Consider the following 23,466-nt stretch of genomic DNA (forward strand, 5'->3'; position numbering starts at 1 on the left):
TTGTTGTGCACTATTGTTGTATTTACTGAGACTGATTTACCTATGAAAGGAGTACTGTCACTTTTTGTTAGTAGCTGAGCGAACCTATCCATGCTGTGGTAATGCATGGTTACATTTTGTATGCATGCATGCATGCTATTTTGTATGAAGTATGTTCTAGTGTGAAGTGCATATTACCGTACATGTGTACGCAGTCTCACCGGTTGCGAGAATGTCGTGACTTGTGTCCGTTTAGTAATATATAAATGACGTATGCTTCATTATTATTCCACTGTCACCTTTATGACAATAGGTACCAGTTGCATTCGTCGCTGGGAGGTCATACTAACCCCGACCTCTGTCTAGGCACAACAAGACGAATTTAAGGCGTTTTTTATCGATGTGTTTTCAGTCAGGGTGGGAGAAGACAGTAAACAAGTCCAGTTTGCTTTTTACCGGTGATCGGTCTGCGTTATTGCACGACATAGTTCCGTTAAACGGAGTGGACTCCGTTTAGTAAGTATTGACACCTTTTTAGTTGGCTCATGAGTTACAGTTTCACAATTTAGTTGTTGGTGTTTATAATCAGTACGAAACAGTCCCATCCAACGGAATGTTCCATGCACAGGTGTTCCTTCCCCGACAAACCATATATTAACTCATACACTATACATATACCCGTACGTATTACTTTATTTGATACACATTCTCGTTATGTTAACCGCTGTTCGATTAAAAAATGGTCTAGGTTGTCTAAAGACCGCCTAGAAAAAGTGACAAGTACAATGGTATCAGTACAAACGTGGTCACGTCATTTTGTTCGTATTACCACGACATGGCATTACCAAGACATGGTAATAATGTTCTGGCATATTCATTCAAACACACTATATTGCTCTATTTAGTCCAAAGCTGTATTCCGCGGCGGGCTTGTTGAATGTTGAATTTTTCATTTTCCCTTTACGGTCTATTGAATTCAATCTATGTGTTTTGTCTGCCATAATCATACTCCGTGTCCCGTGCTGGTGACAATTCTACAATTTACCTCCCAAACTACAATTTACCTCCCAAACAGGTTGAATAAAAATGAAGAGTGTGTTGTTATTAATATCGTTGTTGGCAACAACCTACGCTCAATTTGGTAAGATTTTAAAATTATATTTATATATTTAATGAAGGTGACCCAGTTAGGAAATGATGCCCCTATTTGAGATTCTCAACATAAAACATTTACATTACACCACAGCGACATGTCAATAATACCTTGATTAACCAAAGCTTCCACAATCTCGTATCCCAAAGGGCAGTGGCTTTTTCCGTTTTGGTCTATACTACTCACTTCACGCTATGAGGTCAAACTCTTTTAGCGTTCAATCCCATGATTTGAACTCGGAGTATACAGTCACAAGCCCAGAGCAATAAGTTATACAGCTTGCAGTTAAGGGTACCTAAATAACTAGGCTTTAGCTGACAATTTGAAGACGCACATTGATAGGCAAGTGACAGCTTGTGGAGACAGCCTAACTGACACAGCATAGTGGGGAATCATTTGTTACTTTGTAAATTTTAAATTATCTCATAATTTTAAAAAAATCAACCGGACTATAATTGTTATTTTGTGTTTGATATAGCATATACACACACTGGATTTTCATTTATGTTACCAACAAATTGTGATGTAACAAATCAGTTAATATTTTTTTGGTCGTCACCAGTTGTATTTCTGTTTTGACGGAGGGCTTTTGTCCAACAAATTATTACCAATCACAACGTCATTTACGTGCCATGTCTGACGTTATATTGTTAAAAACATATGCCACCCACTATACAAAAAATTTCTGTTTGTACTATTAATGCTAAATTTAATCCTAAAATAACACGATGACCCTGTTTTAAGTATAAGAGATGCTCAATATAGTCGTCTCTCATCTCAATCCATTGGCACAAATTATTTACAAATCAAAAATGCCTGTAATTAATATCGTATTAAAGGGGTACCTTCCAGTTAAGATTAATTTCACAACAAATTTACTTTCTGGATTAAAATAACAATGGATAACAAAAGATAGATTAACATTGTAAACAACATAAACAATAGTGTCCCATGATTCTTTGGTGCAATCCATGGGATTGAGCGGTTCCCCTTTAACAATTTCCAAATGAATATGACACAGTGATAGAAAATGAATACATGTTTGTTGACGCCTTTTCCTTATTAAAGCAACGTACCAATGTTCTAAAATGATCACCCAGCGATGATTACCACATATCATTGCTGAAAGTAATCATACATTGGTTGTTGATATTGAGACCATTGGTAAAATGTTATTTAACATTTCCTTTCAGTATCCGAATGTCAAGTTAACCCATGTCTGAATGGTGGTGTGTGTGTAATGACGGCTGGAATCCCAGTGTGTTACTGTTTACAGGAGTTCACTGGAACTTTCTGTGAATCAAGGCTTAGTGGTACGATTCATATGTTTATATCACATATTTTGTGTGCTAAGTTTTTAATAATATAATTAATTTGATGATAGGGTAGCCGAGGGCCGCCAAAACACCCCTCACGTATCTCACAACCAATTGAATGACTTTTAAATTAAGTTTGTATAACAAAATGTTGCCAAGAAGAGAAGAGAACACTCGATATATATAAGTGTTTGAGAGTAGGTGAAAGTGGTGAAATGGTCGTACACAACGTCATCACGTGGTGGCGCTGTTATGATTCGAGCGTGTGCAGTGGACATGACATATAATGAATATACATAACAATTTTTTTTATTTTCTTGTATTCCATAAAAAATGTACGTTTATATTTCATAGGAGGAAGCCAAGGATGTAGTCATACCATTTGTCTAAATGGCGGTACTTGTACAAATGCGTTTGGATTTGAAGTATGCACGTGTACGTCTGGCTACTATGGTGTTCATTGTGAAACTCCAATAAACGGTAGGTAACGGTTTCTTACCAACAAAATATTTCCCGAGATAATTGGTGACAATGACTTAGTAAAATTTACTTTTTAATTATTTAAACAAAAAGTTTATTGTCATTGGTTTTCAAATTCTTAAAACGGAATACAAAAACAAAAATCATTATGCAAAACTATGATTTTGTGTACAATTGTCATTTAGCACAATGATAAAGCATTATTTCATTTTAAACCTATTTTTAAAACTCCGATGCTATGAACAATTCAAGATAAGACAAATTAACATGTCAGTGTCAGTGTATTTAGCCATGTCACCATACAAATATTTAAAATGTGGGAAGATGTCTTTGTAATAAAAACTAATAATAACACATTTTCCATAACGGATAAAAAAAAGAAAATAGTTTGGTGACCCCAACTTTGTTTTCGCCAATATGCAAATTGTGACTCGGATTATCCGAATGTGAAGTTAACCCATGTCTAAATGGGGGTGTGTGTGTAATGACGGCTGCAATCCCAGTGTGTTACTGTTTACAGGAGTACACTGGAACTCTCTGTGAATCAAGGCTTAGTGGTACGATTCATATGTTTATATCACATATTTTGTGTATTATTTTTGTTTGTAATTTAATTAATTTGATGATAGGATAGCTGAGGGCCGCCAACACACCCCTCACGTATCTCACAACCAATTGAGTGTTTTTTAAATTAAGTTTGTATCACAAAATATTGCCAAGAAGAGAACACCCGATAAATATAAGTGTTTGAGAGCAGGTGAAAGTGGTGAGGTGGTCGCACGCAACATCCTCACGTGGTGGCGCTGTTATGATTTGGGCATGTGCAGTGGGTATGACATATGGTATATATATCCGTGAAATGTTTTTATTTTGAATTTCATAGGAGGAAGCCAAGGATGTAGTCATACCATTTGTCAAAATGGCGGTACTTGTACAAATGCGTTTGGATTTGAAGTATGCACGTGTACGTCTGGCTACTATGGTGTTCATTGTGAAACTCCAATAAACGGTAGGTAACGGATTCTTACCAACACAATATTTCTTGAGATAATTGGTGATACTGACTTGGTAAAACTTACATTTTAATAATTCAAAAATAGTTTGGTGGCCGCAACATTGTTTTCGCCAATATGAAAATTTTGCTTCGGAGTACAATATATATTGAAAATTAATCCAAATTCAAGGTAGTTTCATTTATGTGTAGGCCTCTTCACTATTATCATCGTTATTCAGTTTGTCTGACGAAGTATTCCATACAAAATGTACTTTTATATTTCACAGGAGGAGGTCAGGAATGTGGTTACACAACTTGTCTAAATGGCGGTACCTGTAGAAATATGTTTGGTTTTGAAGTATGCACATGTGCATCCGGCTACTCTGGAATGAATTGCGAAACTCCGATAAATGGTAGGTTCGATTAAACTGAATAAAATCATTGATGAGCGAGGAGACATTGCAGTCAACACATAATGCAATTTGCACATACCAGACAGGTCTGTCTTCTACTGAAATCGACATGTGTAAATCAACAAAATAATTTAAAATACCCCAGTTATACATACTCTTCCTCTAATGCTAGAAATACCGCCACGCGCTACACAAAATAAGTTTCTATTTGTACTACTTATGTCAAATCAGACGATGGGGCTATTTCCGTTTATTATGATGCCTTTCAAGTATCACAAGTTAAACATTAGGAGGTGCTGTCTCAATACATAGTCTTAGTCGTGACGTCTAGTTAGTAGTCTTTCATCTCAGTCCATCGACACAACATATTTACAAATCATTAATGCCTAAATATGATGCCTGACATATTATCAGATAACGGATGGTAACGTGACAAAAAAGGACTACCTGTATATGCATAGTCTTTTTTTCTTATTGAAGCAATGTGACTATTCCTAAATACACACCCATCATTGATGACGACATGACAATCAGTTTTATCGCTGACAGCAATCATACATTGATTGTTGACATTGAGACCAATGATGATTTGACATAGGATAATTAAGCATACTATATATTTATTTCGTATTTCAGGAAACCAGGGATGTAGTAACAATTTTTGTCAAAATGGCGGTAGTTGTTCGGTCGTCAATGGCATTGTAACATGCATGTGTACATCAGGTTACGTTGGCATTTACTGTGAAACTCCAATAAATGGTAGGTCAAATTAAACCAAATGAACTTCTTGCTGTGCTGGGCGAAGTTTTAATATTTGTCATTCTTTATTTTTGATAACATGCGGTGATTAATAAAAATTTAAACAGTCATTGAAGTACATTTCTAGTTCTAAATGTGATGTTATGTCCCTTGCACAAATAATGAAACATACAATTTATACTAACTATCTAGCTGGGAACTACTGTGAGAATAATCCATGTCAAAATGGTGGTACTTGCACTAGTGCGTCAAGGCCTGGAATGAGATATAGTTGTATGTGCCCACCTGGATACACCGGAATTAATTGTGAATCCACAACATCAAGTAAGATTACTGTACAATTGTCGAACTGGTGTTATGTCAAAATAAAGCGCCAAATTCGTCGGGTATTTTACATGTGTTGTATAACATAATTTCTCTAAACCATAAACTTGGTTTGTAAAATCTATGAAAACTAATAACGAAAAATATTGAAAAAAATGAACCAATATTTTTGAAAGTTTTTTTTAATATTTATTGCATTACAAGTTAAATCCTAAAGTGGGCGTATTTTATATTTTAGGTGGATACCAATGTGCTCCTAATCCCTGTCAGAACGGTGCGACGTGTTCGATGTTGTCAAATGGAATGACTTCTTGTTATTGTCCACATGGATACTCGGGTACATTCTGCGAAATTTCATTAAATGGTAGGTAACATTAACTACAATGTTGAACTTAGGAATTATATGATATGCCTTTGTATGATTGCTTTGCTCCAATATATACATATTTTAAATATGCATTCTACAATTTATACTAACTATCTAGGTGGGAACTACTGTGAGAACAACCCTTGCCAAAATGGTGGTACTTGCACGAGTGCGTCAATGCCTGGAATGATATATAGTTGTATGTGCCCACCTGGATACACCGGAATTCATTGTGAATCCACAATATCAGGTGAGATTACATGTATATTTGTCGTTCACGCGTGATTTATTTAAGGAACTAGTTCTGTCAAAATATAGTTCTGCAGTCTTGGTGCGGCAAAACCTGACTTTTACACCCGTTGTACTCGTCGCATATGACCCACATAGAACATAACATAGAGCGACAAATATATGATCTGATAAAGTTAAAAAAAGTTTGTAGAAATGATTTCTCAAAACTTTAAACTTAGTGCGTAAAATGTATGTTAACTAAAAACAAAATTAATCGAAAAAATAAATGTCTTATTTTATTTATTAAGTTAAATCCTAAAGTAGGCGTATTTTATATTTTAGGTGGACACCAATGTACTTCTAATCCCTGCCAGAACGGTGCGACGTGTTCGATGTTGTCAAATGGAATGAATTCTTGTTATTGTCCACATGGATACTCGGGTACATTCTGCGAAATTTCATTAAATGGTAGGTAACATTAACTACAATGTTGAACTTAGGAATTATATGATATGCCTTTGTATGATTGCTTTGCTCCAATATATACATATTTTAAATATGCATTCTACAATTTATACTAACTATTTAGGTGGGAACTACTGTGAGAACAACCCTTGCCAAAATGGTGGTACTTGCACGAGTGCGTCAATGCCTGGAATGATATATAGTTGTATGTGCCCACCTGGATACACCGGAATTCATTGTGAATCCACAATATCAGGTGAGATTACATGTATATTTGTCGTTCACGCGTGATTTATTTAAGGAACTAGTTCTGTCAAAATATAGTTCTGCAGTCTTGGTGCGGCAAAACCTGACTTTTACACCCGTTGTACTCGTCGCATATGACCCACATAGAACATAACATAGAGCGACAAATATATGATCTGATAAAGTTAAAAAAAGTTTGTAGAAATGATTTCTCAAAACTTTAAACTTAGTGCGTAAAATGTATGTTAACTAAAAACAAAATTAATCGAAAAAATAAATGTCTTATTTTATTTATTAAGTTAAATCCTAAAGTGGGCGTATTTTATATTTTAGGTGGACACCAATGTACTTCTAATCCCTGCCAGAACGGTGCGACGTGTTCGATGTTGTCAAATGGAATGAATTCTTGTTATTGTCCACATGGATACTCGGGTACATTCTGCGAAATTTCATTAAATGGTAAGTGACATTACAGATATTTTTTTTTACAATTTATTCAAATTATTTAGTTAGTAACTACTGTGGCAACAATTCCTGTCGAAATAGTGGAATGAAACATATTTGTGTATGTGAATCCACATAATAGCAAGTCTTAGTTTGCACGTAATTTAATTCTTGTTCTACTTTCTATTGGGGTCTGAGAATATAATGCAACTTGTGTGGTTGTATTGAATATGTGTAGATCACGGGAAATATTTGAAGATTCGTCGTTGTTTCAAATTACTGTAGGCTTCGGTGATTGGGAACTGAGTATTTGTGAGTACAAACTTATCGAAACACACACAATTAAATTGGTAACGATTGATAAATGAACGTTTAGTATATTTTCGCATAATTCACAAAAAATTCACATAATAGTCTCAATATCTCCAATACAACTATATGAATGACTGTAGAGTTCAACTTTATATAATTGACTGAGACACACACATTCCAAAGTGTATCCAGCGTAGAACACATTTATTTGGACTCTAATACAGTTCTAATATTCGGTTGTTTAGACAAATTAGTTCTATTTGAAGTGGGTGCAGTTTTAACGCTTACTACATGGTGATCTATGTTTTAAATTGCCAACTGGAAATACTGGAAATATTGTTAACAGAATACGTCGTTGGTGCAGCATATTAACACCACATGTTAGAGTTTAAAATTACCCATAATTCATACTTTTTACTACAGCTACTAACTCATGCCCTTATCATGAATGTCAAAATGGAGGAACTTGTCAACGTGGCACCACAGGAATGATATACTGTCTTTGTCCAGCACAATATAGCGGACAACTCTGTGAAGTGTTTATTGGAGGTAAGGATCACATGTTTGAGTCAATGAAACAAATGATAAAACCTCCTCATCTCGCACTACATATTTGAAACTTTAAACTATTGTGTATTTAAGAGGTACCCATCTGCACTAGAGTTTCAGACACTTTTTATGTTGTGTCTACTTTTAATGGACAGTTTTCCTTCTCTCAAATCGTCATGTATATATCAACAAAATATTTTAAAATACCCCAGTTATACATAATCTTCCTCTAATGCTAGAAATACCGCCACTCGTTTTTATTTGTACTACTTATGTTAAATTAACCCTAAAATCACACGATTTTGATCACATGTATACTTGTCGTTCGGGACGTAATTTATTTAAAGAACTGGTGTTATGTCAAAATAAAGCACCACAGTCTTTTTTTTTTACACGTGTTGTATACGTCGCACTACATCCACATCAAACACGACACTGAGTGACGACCGCGTGCTTTGAAATAGTTGTACATAAGAATCAAAATATAGACTATAAATAAGTCCTGATAAAGTTAAATAAAGTTCTTAGACATTATTTCTTTAAACTATAAACTTGCTGTGTCAAATATATGAAAACTAATAACGAAAGAAATTGAAATATCAAATGAACCAATCATTTTGAAAGTTTGTTTTTATATTTCGAGCCTAACGCCTACCTGCCGTTAATTGTATTACTGTTTTGTTTCCAGGCGATAATTTATGCGTACCTAATCCCTGTCTCAATGGAGCAACTTGCAGACCAGCTACATGGAACCACGGCGCAAATGCAGCATCATACTACTGCGCATGCCCGTCCAATTTTTATGGCACCAACTGTGAACACAGAATGGGTACGTATGGTTTGAAAACCTTAATGCTTTAAAGGTTGATACAATCTTGTATTTGTTTTTGATATCTAATTGGATATATTTAAAGCGAATCACGGACTGTCTTTAACACAGATCTGACAGTCTTGTTAAATGTCATAATCTAATAATATAATGACATGTATATTTGTGTCTTTATTGACTTCATTATTTACGTTCTTGTTCATTTATATCATAGTAAGTGAATGTGCTTCTATGCCATGTCTTAATGGTGGATCATGTGAATCATTACAATGGGCTGATGATATGCCAGTTGATCGACGATATCGCTGTCACTGTGCCATGGGATTTACTGGACAACACTGTGAACAACCAAGTGGTAATAAGCCAATTTATCGTTCTCCCATCTAACGAATAATGCACGAGTTGAGTGTACGCGACCCTGCAATAAATCGTACAATGTATGCATTTCTCAATACTCCAAACTTGCGCAGTGCATATCATGGCAATTCATTTTGCATTTCAGATATCACCAGCTGTAATGGAACATCGTGTTTGAATGGAGGTGTTTGTGTAATGTCGTTTGATGGGGAAGGATCTTGTGTTTGTGCACCAGGATTTAGAGGACCACGGTGTGAAAACAGAACAGGTAATAACAATTATTTTATATTATAATTAATTTAAACCTGCTAATCCGCACATGTCTTCCCATAGTCAATGCGATGTAATCCTCTATATCTAACTTAATTTTAGGAGGTTATAACTGTACTGCCATACCATGCCTGAATGGAGGTACATGTTTAATGACAACAGGTGGTTTTGGTCGCTGTATGTGTACACCAGGATTCATGGGATTACGTTGTGAAAACGGAACAGGTAACTATCATATCTCACACATAACTTTTAAAGTTTAAAAATGTTTCATTCTTATTATTTTACATACCACTGCATACATTTAATTTTGTGTGTATTTTTAGAAATACTGTTGTCTTTTCAATCTTCTTACGCTATTCTAATTCATATATCTTTTTTATAATCTTTTGTCATTCGTCAACGAATGCCAACTAATACTGTGAGGAAATGTCATACTTCGACAATTTAGTAAAAACAATGTTGAATATTTATAAGTAAACATAATCTGGTGCCGAAAGGTACTAATTTGATTACTTGGAATTTATAAATAAGCTATTTGAAGTTCTCGATTCTTGAATTCATAACCAATCGCGAATGTTTTCTGCACGCGAATAACAGTGCCTAACGAATACATATAATTTAATTAATATTACTTCTTTGTTGCTAGGCAATAATTCATGCGTACCTAATCCCTGTCTCAATGGAGCAAATTGCAGACCAGCAACATGGAACCACGGTGCAAATGCAGCAGCATACTACTGCGCATGCCCGTCCAATTTTTATGGCACCAACTGTGAACACCAAATGGGTACGTACATTATTTTATGGTGTGAAATACATAATTTCAATTGGTTTGTGAATTGCCCAGGGACATAATGACATGTATATTTGTGTCTTTATTGATTTCATTATTTACGTTCTTGTTCATTTATATCATAGTAAGTGAATGTGCTTCTATGCCATGTCTTAATGGTGGATCATGTGAATCATTACAATGGGCTGGTGATATGCCAGTTGATCGACGATATCGCTGTCACTGTTCCATGGGATTTACTGGACAACACTGTGAACAACCAAGTGGTAATAAGCCAATTTATCGTTCTCCCATCTAACGAATAATGCACGAGTTGAGTGTACGCGACCCTGCAATAAATCGTACAATGTATGCATTTCTCAATACTCCAAACTTGCGCAGTGCATATCATGGCAATTCATTTTGCATTTCAGATATCACCAGCTGTAATGGAACATCGTGTTTGAATGGAGGTGTTTGTGTAATGTCGTTTGATGGGGAAGGATCTTGTGTTTGTGCACCAGGATTTAGAGGACCACGGTGCGAAAACAGAACAGGTAATTAAAATTATTTTATATTATAATTAATTTAAACTTGCTAACCCGCATATGTCTTCCCATAGACAATGTGATATAATCATCTATATCTAACTTAATTTTAGGAGGTTATAACTGTACTGCCATACCATGCCTGAATGGAGGTACATGTTTAATGACAACAGGTGGTTTTGGTCGCTGTATGTGTACACCAGGATTCATGGGATTACGTTGTGAAAACGGAACAGGTAACTATCATATCTCACACATAACTTTTAAAGTTAAAAAAAATTGTCATTTTTATTATTGTTTTCATTTTATATCATTTTATTTCGTATGGATTTTTATAAATGCTGTTGTCTTTTCATTCTTCTTACCTATTCTTTTTCTTGTCTTTTTGATAATCCTTTGCAATTGTCGTCAATCAATGCCAACCGTTATATTACTGTGAGGAAATGTCATACTTCGACAATTTAGTAAAAACAATGTTGAATATTATTAAGTAAACATAATCTAGTGTCAAAAGGTACCAATTTGTTTACTTGGAATTGATAAATAAGTTATTTGAAGTTCTCAATTCTTGAATTGATAACCGATCGCGAATGTTTTCTGCACGCGAATAACAGTGCATAACAACTATATATAATTTAATTAATATTACTTCTTTGTTGCTAGGCGATAATTCATGCGTACCTAATCCCTGTCTCAATGGAGCAACTTGCAGACCAGCTTCATGGAACCACGGTGCAAATGCAGCACCATACTACTGCGCATGCCCGTCCAATTTTTATGGCACCAACTGTGAACACCAAATGGGTACGTATATTGTTTTATGGTGTGAAATACATACTTTTAATTGGTTTGTGAATTGACAGGGACATAATGACATGTATATTTGTGTCTTTATTGACTTCATTATTTACGTTCTTGTCATTTATTTCATAGTAAGTGAATGTGCTTCTATGCCATGTCTTAATGGTGGATCATGTGAATCATTACCATGGGCTGATGATATGCCAGTTGATCGACGATATCGCTGTCACTGTGCCATGGGATTTACTGGACAACACTGTGAACAACCAAGTGGTAATAAACAAATTTATCGTTCTCCCATCTAACGAATAATGCACGAGTTGAGTGTACGCGACCCTGCAATAAGTCGTACAATGTATGCATTTCTCAATACTCGAATCTTGCGCAGTGTATATCATGGCAATTCCTTTTGCATTTCAGATATCACCAGCTGTAATGGAACATCGTGTTTGAATGGAGGTGTTTGTGTAATGTCGTTTGATGGGGAAGGATCTTGTGTTTGTGCACCAGGATTTAGAGGACCACGGTGTGAAAACAGAACAGGTAATTAAAATTATTTTATATTATAATTAATTTAAACTTGCTAACCCGCATATGTCTTCCCATAGACAATGTGATATAATCATCTATATCTAACTTAATTTTAGGAGGTTATAACTGTACTGCCATACCATGCCTGAATGGAGGTACATGTTTAATGACAACAGGTGGTTTTGGTCGCTGTATGTGCACACCAGGATTCATGGGATTACGTTGTGAAAACGGAACAGGTAACTATCATATCTCACACATAACTTTTAAAGTTTAAAAAAATTGTCGTTTTTATTGTTTTCATTTTATATCATTTTATTTCGTATGGATTTTTAGAAATGCTGTTGTCTTTTCAATCTTCTTACGCTATTCTTTTTCTTGTCTTTTTGATAATCCTTTGTAATCGTCGTCAGTCAATGCCAACCGTTATATTACTGTGAGGAAATGTCATACTTCGACAATTTAGTAAAAACAATGTTGAATATTAATAAGTAAACATAATCTAGTGTCGAAAGGTACCAATTTGATTACTTGGATTTGATAAATAACCTATTTGAAGTTCTCAATTCTTGAATTGATAACCGATCGCGAATGTTTTCTGCACGCGAATAACAGTACCTAACAAATACATATAATTTAATTAATATTACTTCTTTGTTGCTAGGCGATAATTCATGCGTACCTAATCCCTGTCTCAATGGAGCAACTTGCCGACCAGCTTCATGGAACCACGGTGCAAATGCAGCATCATACTACTGCGCATGCCCGTCCAATTTTTATGGCACCAACTGTGAACACCAAATGGGTACGTATATTGTTTTAAGGTGTGAAATTGACCAGGGACATAATAACATGTATATTTGTGTCTTTGTTGACTTCATTATTCACGTTCTTGTCATTTATATCATAGTAAGTGAATGTGCTTCTATGCCATGTCTTAATGGTGGATCATGTGAATCATTACCATGGGCTGATGATATGCCAGTTGATCGACGATATCGCTGTCACTGTGCCATGGGATTTACTGGACAACACTGTGAACAACCAAGTGGTAAGCCAATTTATTATTCTCTTATCTAAAGAATATGTAAACGAAAGCCCGGCATGGAAGCTTTTTCCTACTTTCATTACGTTAACCGAACCTCGAATGATAGTGCTTATATACATGTGTACACGTGCTTCGGGCTTAGTTTCAATTGTCAACTTAAATTTGCTCATTAAATATATCTTAGTTAGATGAGGTTACACTGCATAATTAACTTATGAATATTGATGACATATTTTGAACATGACAAGGTGTGAGAACCAATCACTGATATGGAATGTATGTTATATCGAAATGTACCAATTTGATTACTTGGAATTGATAAATAAGCTATTTGAAGTTCTCGATTCTTGAATTCATAACCGATCGCGAATGTTTTCTGCACGCGAATAACAGTGCCTAACAACTACATATAATTTCATTATTATTACTGCTTTGTTGCTAGGCGATAATTCATGCGTACCTAATCCCTGTCTCAATGGAGCAACTTGCAGACCAGCTTCATGGAACCACGGTGCAAATGCAGCACCATACTACTGCGCATGCCCGTCCAATTTTTATGGCACCAACTGTGAACACCAAATGGGTACGTATATTGTTTTATGGTGTGAAATACATAATTTCGATTGGTTTGTGAATTGACCAGGGACATAATGACATGTATATTTGTGTCTTTATTGACTTCATTATTTACGTTCTTGTCATTTATATCATAGTAAGTGAATGTGCTTCTATGCCATGTCTTAATGGTGGATCATGTGAATCATTACCATGGGCTGATGATATGCCAGTTGATCGACGATATCGCTGTCACTGTGCCATGGGATTTACTGGACAACACTGTGAACAACCAAGTGGTAAGCCAATTTATCATTCTCCTATCTAAAGAATATGTAAACGAAAGCCCGGCATGGAAGCTTTTTCCTACTTTCAATACGTTAACCGAACCTCGAATGATAGTGCTTATATACATGTGTACACGTGCTTCGGGCTTAGTTTCAATTGTCAACTTAAATTTGCTCATTAAATATATCTTAGTTAGATGAGGTTACACTGCATAATTAACTTATGAATATTGATGACATATTTTGAACATGACAAGGTGTGAGAACCAATCACTGATATGGAATGTATGTTATATCGAAATGTACCAATTTGATTACTTGGAATTGATAAATAAGCTATTTGAAGTTCTCGATTCTTGAATTCATAACCGATCGCGAATGTTTTCTGCACGCGAATAACAGTGCCTAACAACTACATATAATTTCATTATTATTACTGCTTTGTTGCTAGGCGATAATTCATGCGTACCTAATCCCTGTCTCAATGGAGCAACTTGCAGACCAGCTTCATGGAACCACGGTGCAAATGCAGCACCATACTACTGCGCATGCCCGTCCAATTTTTATGGCACCAACTGTGAACACCAAATGGGTACGTATATTGTTTTATGGTGTGAAATACATAATTTCGATTGGTTTGTGAATTGACCAGGGACATAATGACATGTATATTTGTGTCTTTATTGACTTCATTATTTACGTTCTTGTCATTTATATCATAGTAAGTGAATGTGCTTCTATGCCATGTCTTAATGGTGGATCATGTGAATCATTACCATGGGCTGATGATATGCCAGTTGATCGACGATATCGCTGTCACTGTGCCATGGGATTTACTGGACAACACTGTGAACAACCAAGTGGTAAGCCAATTTATCATTCTCCTATCTAAAGAATATGTAAACGAAAGCCCGGCATGGAAGCTTTTTCCTACTTTCAATACGTTAACCGAACCTCGAATGATAGTGCTTATATACATGTGTACACGTGCTTCGGGCTTAGTTTCAATTGTCAACTTAAATTTGCTCATTAAATATATCTTAGTTAGATGAGGTTACACTGCATAATTAACTTATGAATATTGATGACATATTTTGAACATGACAAGGTGTGAGAACCAATCACTGATATGGAATGTATGTTATATCGAAATGTACCAATTTGATTACTTGGAATTGATAAATAAGCTATTTGAAGTTCTCGATTCTTGAATTCATAACCGATCGCGAATGTTTTCTGCACGCGAATAACAGTGCCTAACAACTACATATAATTTCATTATTATTACTGCTTTGTTGCTAGGCGATAATTCATGCGTACCTAATCCCTGTCTCAATGGAGCAACTTGCAGACCAGCTTCATGGAACCACGGTGCAAATGCAGCACCATACTACTGCGCATGCCCGTCCAATTTTTATGGCACCAACTGTGAACACCAAATGGGTACGTATATTGTTTTATGGTGTGAAATACATAATTTCGATTGGTTTGTGAATTGACCAGGGACATAATGACATGTATATTTGTGTCTTTATTGACTTCATTATTTACGTTCTTGTCATTTATATCATAGTAAGTGAATGTGCTTCTATGCCATGTCTTAATGGTGGATCATGTGAATCATTACCATGGGCTGATGATATGCCAGTTGATCGACGATATCGCTGTCACTGTGCCATGGGATTTACTGGACAACACTGTGAACAACCAAGTGGTAATAAGTCAGCTTTTCGTTCACATATCTAAAGAATATGTAAACGAATGCACGACATGGAAGCTTTTTCCTACTTTCAATACGTTAACCGAACCTCGAATGATAGTGCTTTTTGTGTACACTTGCTTCAATTCAATTGTCAACTTAAATTTGCTCATTAAATATATCTTAGTTAGATGAGGTTACACTGCATAATTAACTTATGAATATTGATGACATATTTTGAACATGACAAGGTGTGAGAACCAATCACTGATATGGAATGTATGTTATATCAGAAAGAAAGATATCGACCTTTGATATTGAGCAGTGAGTTTGAACCTACGTAAGGCATTCTGTCTCACCGGATCTTCAAAATTTTGTATTTTCTAGTAATATATTGTAGTCATAATCTCTACAATTGTTGTAGATGTCGGCTGGCATTAATTAAATAATTCCTCATGTTTTCTCTAATATTTTCAAACGAGTATAATTCTTCTCAATGTATTTCTAGGTGCTAATCCATGCGTACCCGATCCCTGTCTGAATGGAGCAAGTTGCAGACCAGCTCCAGGAAACTACGGTACAAATACAGGACCATACTACTGTGCGTGCCCATCGAATTTTTATGGCGCCAACTGTGAACACCAAATGGGTATGTAAATGCGATATATTGTTTAAAAACTGTAATGCCTTTAAACGTAAATATGCGTTATTAAAATGTTGTATTTGTTATCTTGATTACAAATGTAATCACCTGTTTGATTTATTTGTCTTAATACATAATTTAATATAAATTTAGCAATAATTGCCCAGAAACATGATGACTCATACATACTAAACTTTAATGACTTTATTATTTCATATTTCATTGTTCATTTATATCACAGTAAGTGAATGTGCTTCTATGCCATGTCTTAATGGTGGAACATGTGAATCATTACCATGGGCTGATGATATGCCAGTTGATCGACGATATCGCTGTCAATGCACAACCCATTTTACTGGACATTTGTGTGGAACGCCAGTAGGTAAGTAACGAAACGATGGTGTATATAGATTATATTTATCCCATCGGACCCCGGATTTCTCAGAACCGTTCCGTGTGTATGTGAATAAAACCAATACATATACATACATTCACATATCCATAATACAGAATTATGTGGCAATAAACGCCAATACGGTATACTATATTGATACTTATTTTGATATGTTTACAATATGACATTAATTTAAAAACAAAACAAAGCTTTGCAAGGGGAACATGATTATATTGAGCCTTGCATCACATCATATAGCCATGATGTGATAGTATCCACTACAATTATTAAATATTAATAATTTATATATTTATTCAGATCAAATCACGTGTTCACACGCAGGAAAAGTGTACGGAGAAGGTGAAACCATGCCATCAGATGACAATTGCAATACGTGGTATGTTTTTTTATTATGCGTATCCTCAATATTAATACACACCAATATAATATTCACATATTTTCAATACGTTCAATTTTAATAATACAACATATTCATCTGTATGATAATGTGGATATACCTTATAAACTGTTATAAAATGTGATATCTTGCAGCACATGTCAACATGGTATGAGGGCATGCACCGAGATGTATTGTGGTAAGTCTTTTTTATATCTCAGTGCCTATGTTCAGGAAATCCTGTTTGTTAGATACGATCCGACATATACAACCTATTTATTTATTTTCAAACATGAAGTTAATATTATTATTTTCTGACACTATTTTAGGTTGTCCTAATGGACAAACACCTGTTAATTGTTTAGTCGATCCTTGTGTTGGCGTTCTATGCGGCGATGATCCTGATGCAGAATGCCGTGCAAATTATTGTGGTCGATGTAATGCAGAGTTTTATGATAAGAACGGAGACAAGATTGATTGCGAAGGTATTATTTTTAATTTATTTCCTATCAGTGGCCGTCACCCGTCGTAAATATTTCTTACTGTGATTTATAGTAGTACAAAAGCAAACTAATCTAATCTGAAACTGAAACGCCTACTAGTGATGTCATGAAATATCTAATACTGAATATTAATTTAGTGTAACGTTCGTGTTTCTATGTTCAGCCAAACGATCATGCAAGTATGAAGAACAGATATATCCACATGGTGCACCAATGGGATTCAGCTCACCAAATGATTGCAACACTTGGTATATTATTTAATTGTCTTCTGTCTTCTTTATGTAGATAACTTAAGCAGAAATGAAATATAAAATGAATTTGTTCTTACAGCTATTAGAATAGCTTGTCAATTTTGACACAGAGAATTGTTCTTCAGCTCTGTTCACGTTGATATAGTAATGCAATTGATATTACAGTAATCCTTTTAGTCTGTTTGTATAACGGATAGCTTCATTAACGTATTAAAGGGCGGTAGTCGTTGCACCACGCATGCGCGAGGTATATGGGTCTCATATAAACAAAGATGGCGACTTTGACTGTTGCTCAAATCAACGAGTACACTGAGACGTTACAATACTTTAATTAGGTATTTTAGGTGATTGGAAGGTGTCAAAGGAGTCACCAACAGTAATTAGTGCAAGTCGCGCCCAGGTCAAAAACCTCATACTGGATTTTGGATTTTGGATTTTGGGAAAATCAATCTTATCAACACAAATGTCGCACATGCGCGGCGCGACGACTGTCACCATTGAAGAACATCAATATATACACATTCAAATGTTGTTTTTTCTAGTGTATGCAGTAATGGCGTTAGGTCATGTACCAATGTGTTTTGCGGTAAGTATTTTATTTATTATTTTCAGTTTATTAACACTAGAAGTTTTTTTTAGAATACAACATATCTAGTATTTAAAAGTTTCTATATCCTCGTGACTTCACACATAATTTAACATTCAATTCCAATAACAAGTTATCATTTTATCTGAATAGGAGACACAACTTCTTGTTTATATTCTGGAATTTATTATCAACAAGGAGAATCAAGACCACAAGGCTGTAATGAATGGTGGGATATTTATTACTTATTTATCGTTAATTAAATTAACAGTGATATACCCAATATTGGCCTACATATTCATTATGAAATTGAACTATTATGCTAATGAGGCATATGTCACATTCAAAGTCTTGTTATTTAACAAACTGTACAATCAATACTAATTAACTTTGATTGTTATTTGTACTATAGTTATTGTAATGAGAAACAATGGACATGTACAAAGATAGAATGTTGTAAGTATGCTTATTTGCTACGTTATGTTATCGTATGTAATGTTAATACACATTTTGCATAGACTAAGATGTCATTACTAATGCATTGTTGAATAATCTGTGTGTTTTTTTCATTTTTTATCTAATACGTGCGAGTAGCTGATACAAATATAGTGTGAGTATAGTGAAATTCATTTGTTTCTATTTTGTACAAAAGAGTACGTTAGCTGTATAAGTATTTCCATTCTTAGCGCATTTTTAGTATTTGTGAATTCATGCACAAGCTGATTGTTGTTTTTCAATTCGTTCACACAGAGTCATTTTGGTCACATTTGATCTGGATGGAGATTTTGATGCCATTGCGATGGAGAAAGAAGAATATAAAGAGTACGTAACGAATGAACACATGCATAATTTTAAGGATCGTATTCGTTTTACTATGTTTATGTGCATGTAGACGCATGTTACAATTTCAACGATTCAATGATATATCACTTCGATTCGATTATTTACTTTCATAACGTTATTTGTATATTTACAGTGAACTGACAGACAGCATATCTGCGAATTTTCAGTGTCCGAAGAGTATGATTCATAATATGAAGGTAAACATTTAGTTATTATCCCACATCATACTATAATTCTAATCAAGTCAGTTTAGTTCATGAAATTGTCTGTCTGCGTTAATACATTTAATTTGCTCATGCTGTTGTTTTTTCAGCTGACAAAGGGAAGCATCCGAGTAGAATTTGTTTTAACAAAAGATGCAAATCAACCTGGTGTAGACATTGAAGCCATTGGTTCTAATATGGAGAAAAAGGTTGGCATACACGTAGTAGTATATTGTTCATTTCATTAGCTGATTGTATTATACGTGTGACGTCATAATTCACCATTATTGTTCTTTAGATTATGGATTACACTTTCGTCTACAACGGAGAAGTATTTGCTGTTAAAGAATCCTCGCCCCAGTTTGATAAATTGTACGAAGAAGAAGAACAAGTTTCACAACATGAGAAAATGAATACGATGCCTCTATGGATTGGTATTATTGCATGTGCTGGTTTCATTGTTATTATCACCATTATCATAGCAGTGGTGAGTTATTAAAATTGACGTTAAATACTGCTTTGATATCAGTGTTTTGCACGAAACAATGTGTACACAATTTATTGGAATGGTTTTCTGAAATCAAAACGAAAAGCCATCACAACATACCACGACAGTCACAGTGAAATTTTCTCTTTGTGCAAATATTTCATTCATAGTAGCATATCTACTATTCACTTCGTTAATCACAATGTCTCAATTATTACAGATTGCTTGTTCCAGAAATAAATCAAAGCAATCAAAATATGAATACGAAGTTGAAAAGGTATGTGAATTTATAGTTAGAGAAACATGGGGTTCGAGCAGATCGAAATGGCGTGTTATGAACACCGCCCACAGTGATATTATGATATCAATCTGGTCGAATTTATTTTTAAGGAACCAATATCATTTTTTCGCATATAAGTTTTCCTAACAGAAAGTTGACCTTGTTTTTTTCCTAACAGAAGGTTGTACCGACTGTAATCGCCCAGGCCTATGGCAACTGCATCTACGATGACGCATTCCTGAAGAAAGAAAAATCTTTGAATGTGTAGATTCAAGTTGGAATAGTAAACCCGGCTATTGTCAGCGAGTAATCCCTCGTAGCATGGAATACAGGGTGCGTGAATGAGTATGGCAACTTAATACTGTAATATAAAAAGTATTTTTTGTCTATAGTTCAAGGGCAATGTATGAATTTTGTTTTAACTTGACATGGCATCTATCTGCTAGACATCTCAACGTGTGAAGAATAGGGCCTAACAGTGTTTTATTCACTATTATTGTAAATTTAATAACAGTTATATACTAATATGGCAGGAAGTTATGTCACTGTCCTTATTATCCATATCGAAGTGTTCTTGCAGGTGCAGCTCATTTGATGAGTTACTGCTTGACACATAACATCCCAGCCTATCTACATTGTATAAATAATACTATACACGTATATCATTTACAATTTCAGTTTTTTTTAATGAAATGTACCTAGTAATTACATAATTATAAATTTTACACAATCTTTGTTAAAGCATGAAGAGTCTGATTGATTGTTCATTACATCACTACATGTGATATTTATACCATGAATACTGTATTAAGATCAGGGGGTCGTAAACATGATTCACCAGTAACAAACAACGTGTTTAAGGACAACGGTAAACCGTCTCAATTTGTCTTTCGAATTGTACTTAATGATAGTGTTCTGTGAATTTAAAATTCACAACGAACCTTTAACATGCACTTATAATGTATTTGGTATTGTTACACCCTGCTTCCTTTATTGATCTTCGAATATTATAAAATATGTTATTGATTGTTTGATTTTTAGGTATATACACCATAAAATTCACACTTACATATAAACCATACATATGCAGTTTGTTTGTTTTTATATATAAACTATTATCAGTGATTTTAACAAAAATTATATTCAATAAATATAAGATATTGTACGTCATAAGCCTTATATACTATAAGTAAAACAAAAAAAGTATATAACATTACGTCATATCAAGATAAATCACTTGACAATGATTTGTGTGTGTTTAAATCCAATAAAAATATGACATATGACATTAAGGTAAAGATCACGAAATGTATAGCGCCATCTTGTATTTGATTGAGTGATTCAAAGCATGTGTAAAGCACAGTACAATTTCCCTAATAAATATTGGAGAATAATTTCAATCAATTTTGATTGTAGTAGTTTCTTGCTGTCTGTATCAGTGTAAATAGACTTCAGACGACCAAAACTTGGTGTAGTCGGATTCCAGATGACTAATAGATTTGTTGATGTTCGATACTCATCATCATCCTCAATAATCCTCCTCTCCTCCTCCTCCCCTCTTCCTTCTCCTCCTCCAGCAGTTGTGTGGAGCATTATGTACAGCAAAGTGTGACAAGCTCATCACTATATTCAATCCTAACAGGTAACAGCTGAGGATCAGTATCAAGTGAATAGAATGTTTTCTGTTTTATGTGGCAGCTTAGCCACACACTGTTAATATTATGTGATTAGCAGCTAATTTTCAAATAACTAATATGCATATATTTCAGCCTTTCATCGAAATCATTGGCATAGCATTTTTTCATTTACATCATACTTCTCTATCCGTCGACCCCTTCCAATTTATAAATAAACATATATTATAATCAGTATTATGATTATTATTCTTAAAACTTTATTGCAGGATATTATGTGGGAAATATATATATATCAGTTCTTTTTATTTAGATAATGGCAATTTGTTGGTCAGAGCGTTCTCTAGTATTTGTGGAGAATCATGTTTATTTGGAATGCTCTGATTGGATGGAAGTTTGAGCCTAGCAAGGTGTGATAGAATTGGCCTGTTATGTTCAGATTCAAATAAACATGAACCACTAATTTGACAGGAAAGTGATACTTATAATGCAACAAGCTGTTTTAATTGCTGTTGTTGTAGAGTTTTTATATTTTCCTGTCAAATGCATTTATTGGCTCCCTCAAGTTATGACCCATTGTCCCCTATAAAATAATGGTTGCATCTAATATTAAAATAAAGATGGCGGAGTATAGCGTTGATTCATCTCGTTCTACTCTGGATTACTTGGAGCCAATAAAGATCCGAGAAAGTTAGTATTTATATGCCTGTGTGTTTTTGTTTTGTTTTTTCACTGTCTTTGACTTTCCCACTGTTTCAAGTAAAAGTAGAATTTCCCCAGCCGACAGTGAACAACTAAGTACGGTACCAAACAATTCGTATAATATAGCTAGTTAGACCCCTGTTAATCAACTTTCTAAACAGGAGCCACCGGTTGACACGGTCAAATGCCTTGGTGACAAATAGAAAGCATTCATATACAGGGTTATTATACGAATGATAATAGTTAATAATTTTTTCATAGCATAAATACACATGTCCGTAGAGTGTCTAGGCTTAAATCAAAATTGAGCATCATACCTGTTTAGAAAACCACGAATTCTATTTCTTAGATGAGACAGTGGAAATGGCAATAGGCATGTAGTTATCCTTGCAGATCATGTCATCTGATTTGTTTTCATTATAGGAATAAGGATCAGAAGATCAGCATCGAATTAAAAATAATCACGAGCATCAAGTAGAGTCTATCGCTGGCATGTTTATATTACATGACAAGCGGATAAATGTGCAACCATATTGAGGTAAAAACAACATAATGCGAATCAAACTCTGGCCACAACGACCCATCACATACACCACCCATGACTCGTACAAATAGCAGAATATTCTCTCCTCTTTTTGTTTAGCGCTATGGTGGTAGAATGATAATATTAGAGTCGTACGTGTTTTAGTTATCAGGTGCAGTCAACGAGTAAATTTTCAAAAATGTTTGGTATTTATGTTTGATCAACAGTAACTTAATTTATGAACATTATTAAGGCTTAATTTAATTTGGAGGGGAGGAGGTCAACCTG

At 34.7% G+C, this 23,466-nt stretch overlaps 1 protein-coding gene across 4 annotated transcripts; it reads left to right on the forward strand.

Annotated features, from left to right (window-relative positions):
• The first annotated feature begins 337 nt into the window (after positions 1-337).
• On the forward strand, positions 338-21,723 carry LOC100376606 (uncharacterized). Of its 4 annotated transcripts, XM_085500945.1 has the most exons (50): positions 338-495; positions 1,055-1,120; positions 2,326-2,445; positions 2,803-2,928; positions 3,812-3,937; positions 4,210-4,335; positions 4,972-5,094; positions 5,287-5,418; positions 5,657-5,782; positions 5,904-6,035; positions 6,359-6,484; positions 6,606-6,737; positions 7,061-7,186; positions 7,907-8,032; positions 8,721-8,861; positions 9,076-9,216; positions 9,364-9,486; positions 9,591-9,713; positions 10,138-10,278; positions 10,410-10,550; positions 10,698-10,820; positions 10,925-11,047; positions 11,475-11,615; positions 11,745-11,885; positions 12,033-12,155; positions 12,260-12,382; positions 12,808-12,948; positions 13,054-13,194; positions 13,634-13,774; positions 13,905-14,045; positions 14,485-14,625; positions 14,756-14,896; positions 15,336-15,476; positions 15,607-15,747; positions 16,241-16,381; positions 16,617-16,757; positions 17,088-17,166; positions 17,322-17,365; positions 17,496-17,651; positions 17,833-17,917; positions 18,463-18,506; positions 18,660-18,735; positions 18,919-18,962; positions 19,101-19,116; positions 19,257-19,328; positions 19,483-19,546; positions 19,663-19,761; positions 19,851-20,039; positions 20,260-20,316; positions 20,498-21,723. In XM_085500945.1, exons 2-50 carry the CDS (start codon positions 1,066-1,068, stop codon positions 20,585-20,587), a joined length of 5,685 nt encoding a protein of 1,894 aa, XP_085357071.1. In that variant the 5' UTR covers positions 338-495; positions 1,055-1,065; the 3' UTR covers positions 20,588-21,723. The 4 variants fall into 4 exon arrangements, with proteins under 4 accessions (XP_085357071.1, XP_085357078.1, XP_085357074.1 ...); XM_085500952.1 differs by lacking the exons at positions 12,033-12,155; positions 12,260-12,382; XM_085500948.1 differs by lacking the exons at positions 10,698-10,820; positions 10,925-11,047.
• The last annotated feature ends 1,743 nt before the right edge of the window (positions 21,724-23,466 follow it).

Source organism: Saccoglossus kowalevskii, chromosome 1 (genome assembly GCF_978046115.1).
Source record: "Saccoglossus kowalevskii chromosome 1, keSacKowa6.1, whole genome shotgun sequence".
In the NCBI taxonomy this organism is placed as follows: Eukaryota; Metazoa; Hemichordata; class Enteropneusta; family Harrimaniidae; genus Saccoglossus; species Saccoglossus kowalevskii.

What these genes read in the sequence shown, in the direction of transcription:
- LOC100376606 (XM_085500945.1), top strand. Translation starts at nt 1,066, where the DNA reads ATGAAGAGTGTGTTGTTATTAATATCGTTGTTGGCAACAACCTACGCT. An exon ending in CAACTGTGAACACAGAATGG is followed by an intron (nt 8,862 to 9,075) that starts GTACGTATGGTT and finishes TTTATATCATAG; the next exon opens with TAAGTGAATGTGCTTCTATG. An exon ending in ACGGTGTGAAAACAGAACAG is followed by an intron (nt 9,487 to 9,590) that starts GTAATAACAATT and finishes ACTTAATTTTAG; the next exon opens with GAGGTTATAACTGTACTGCC.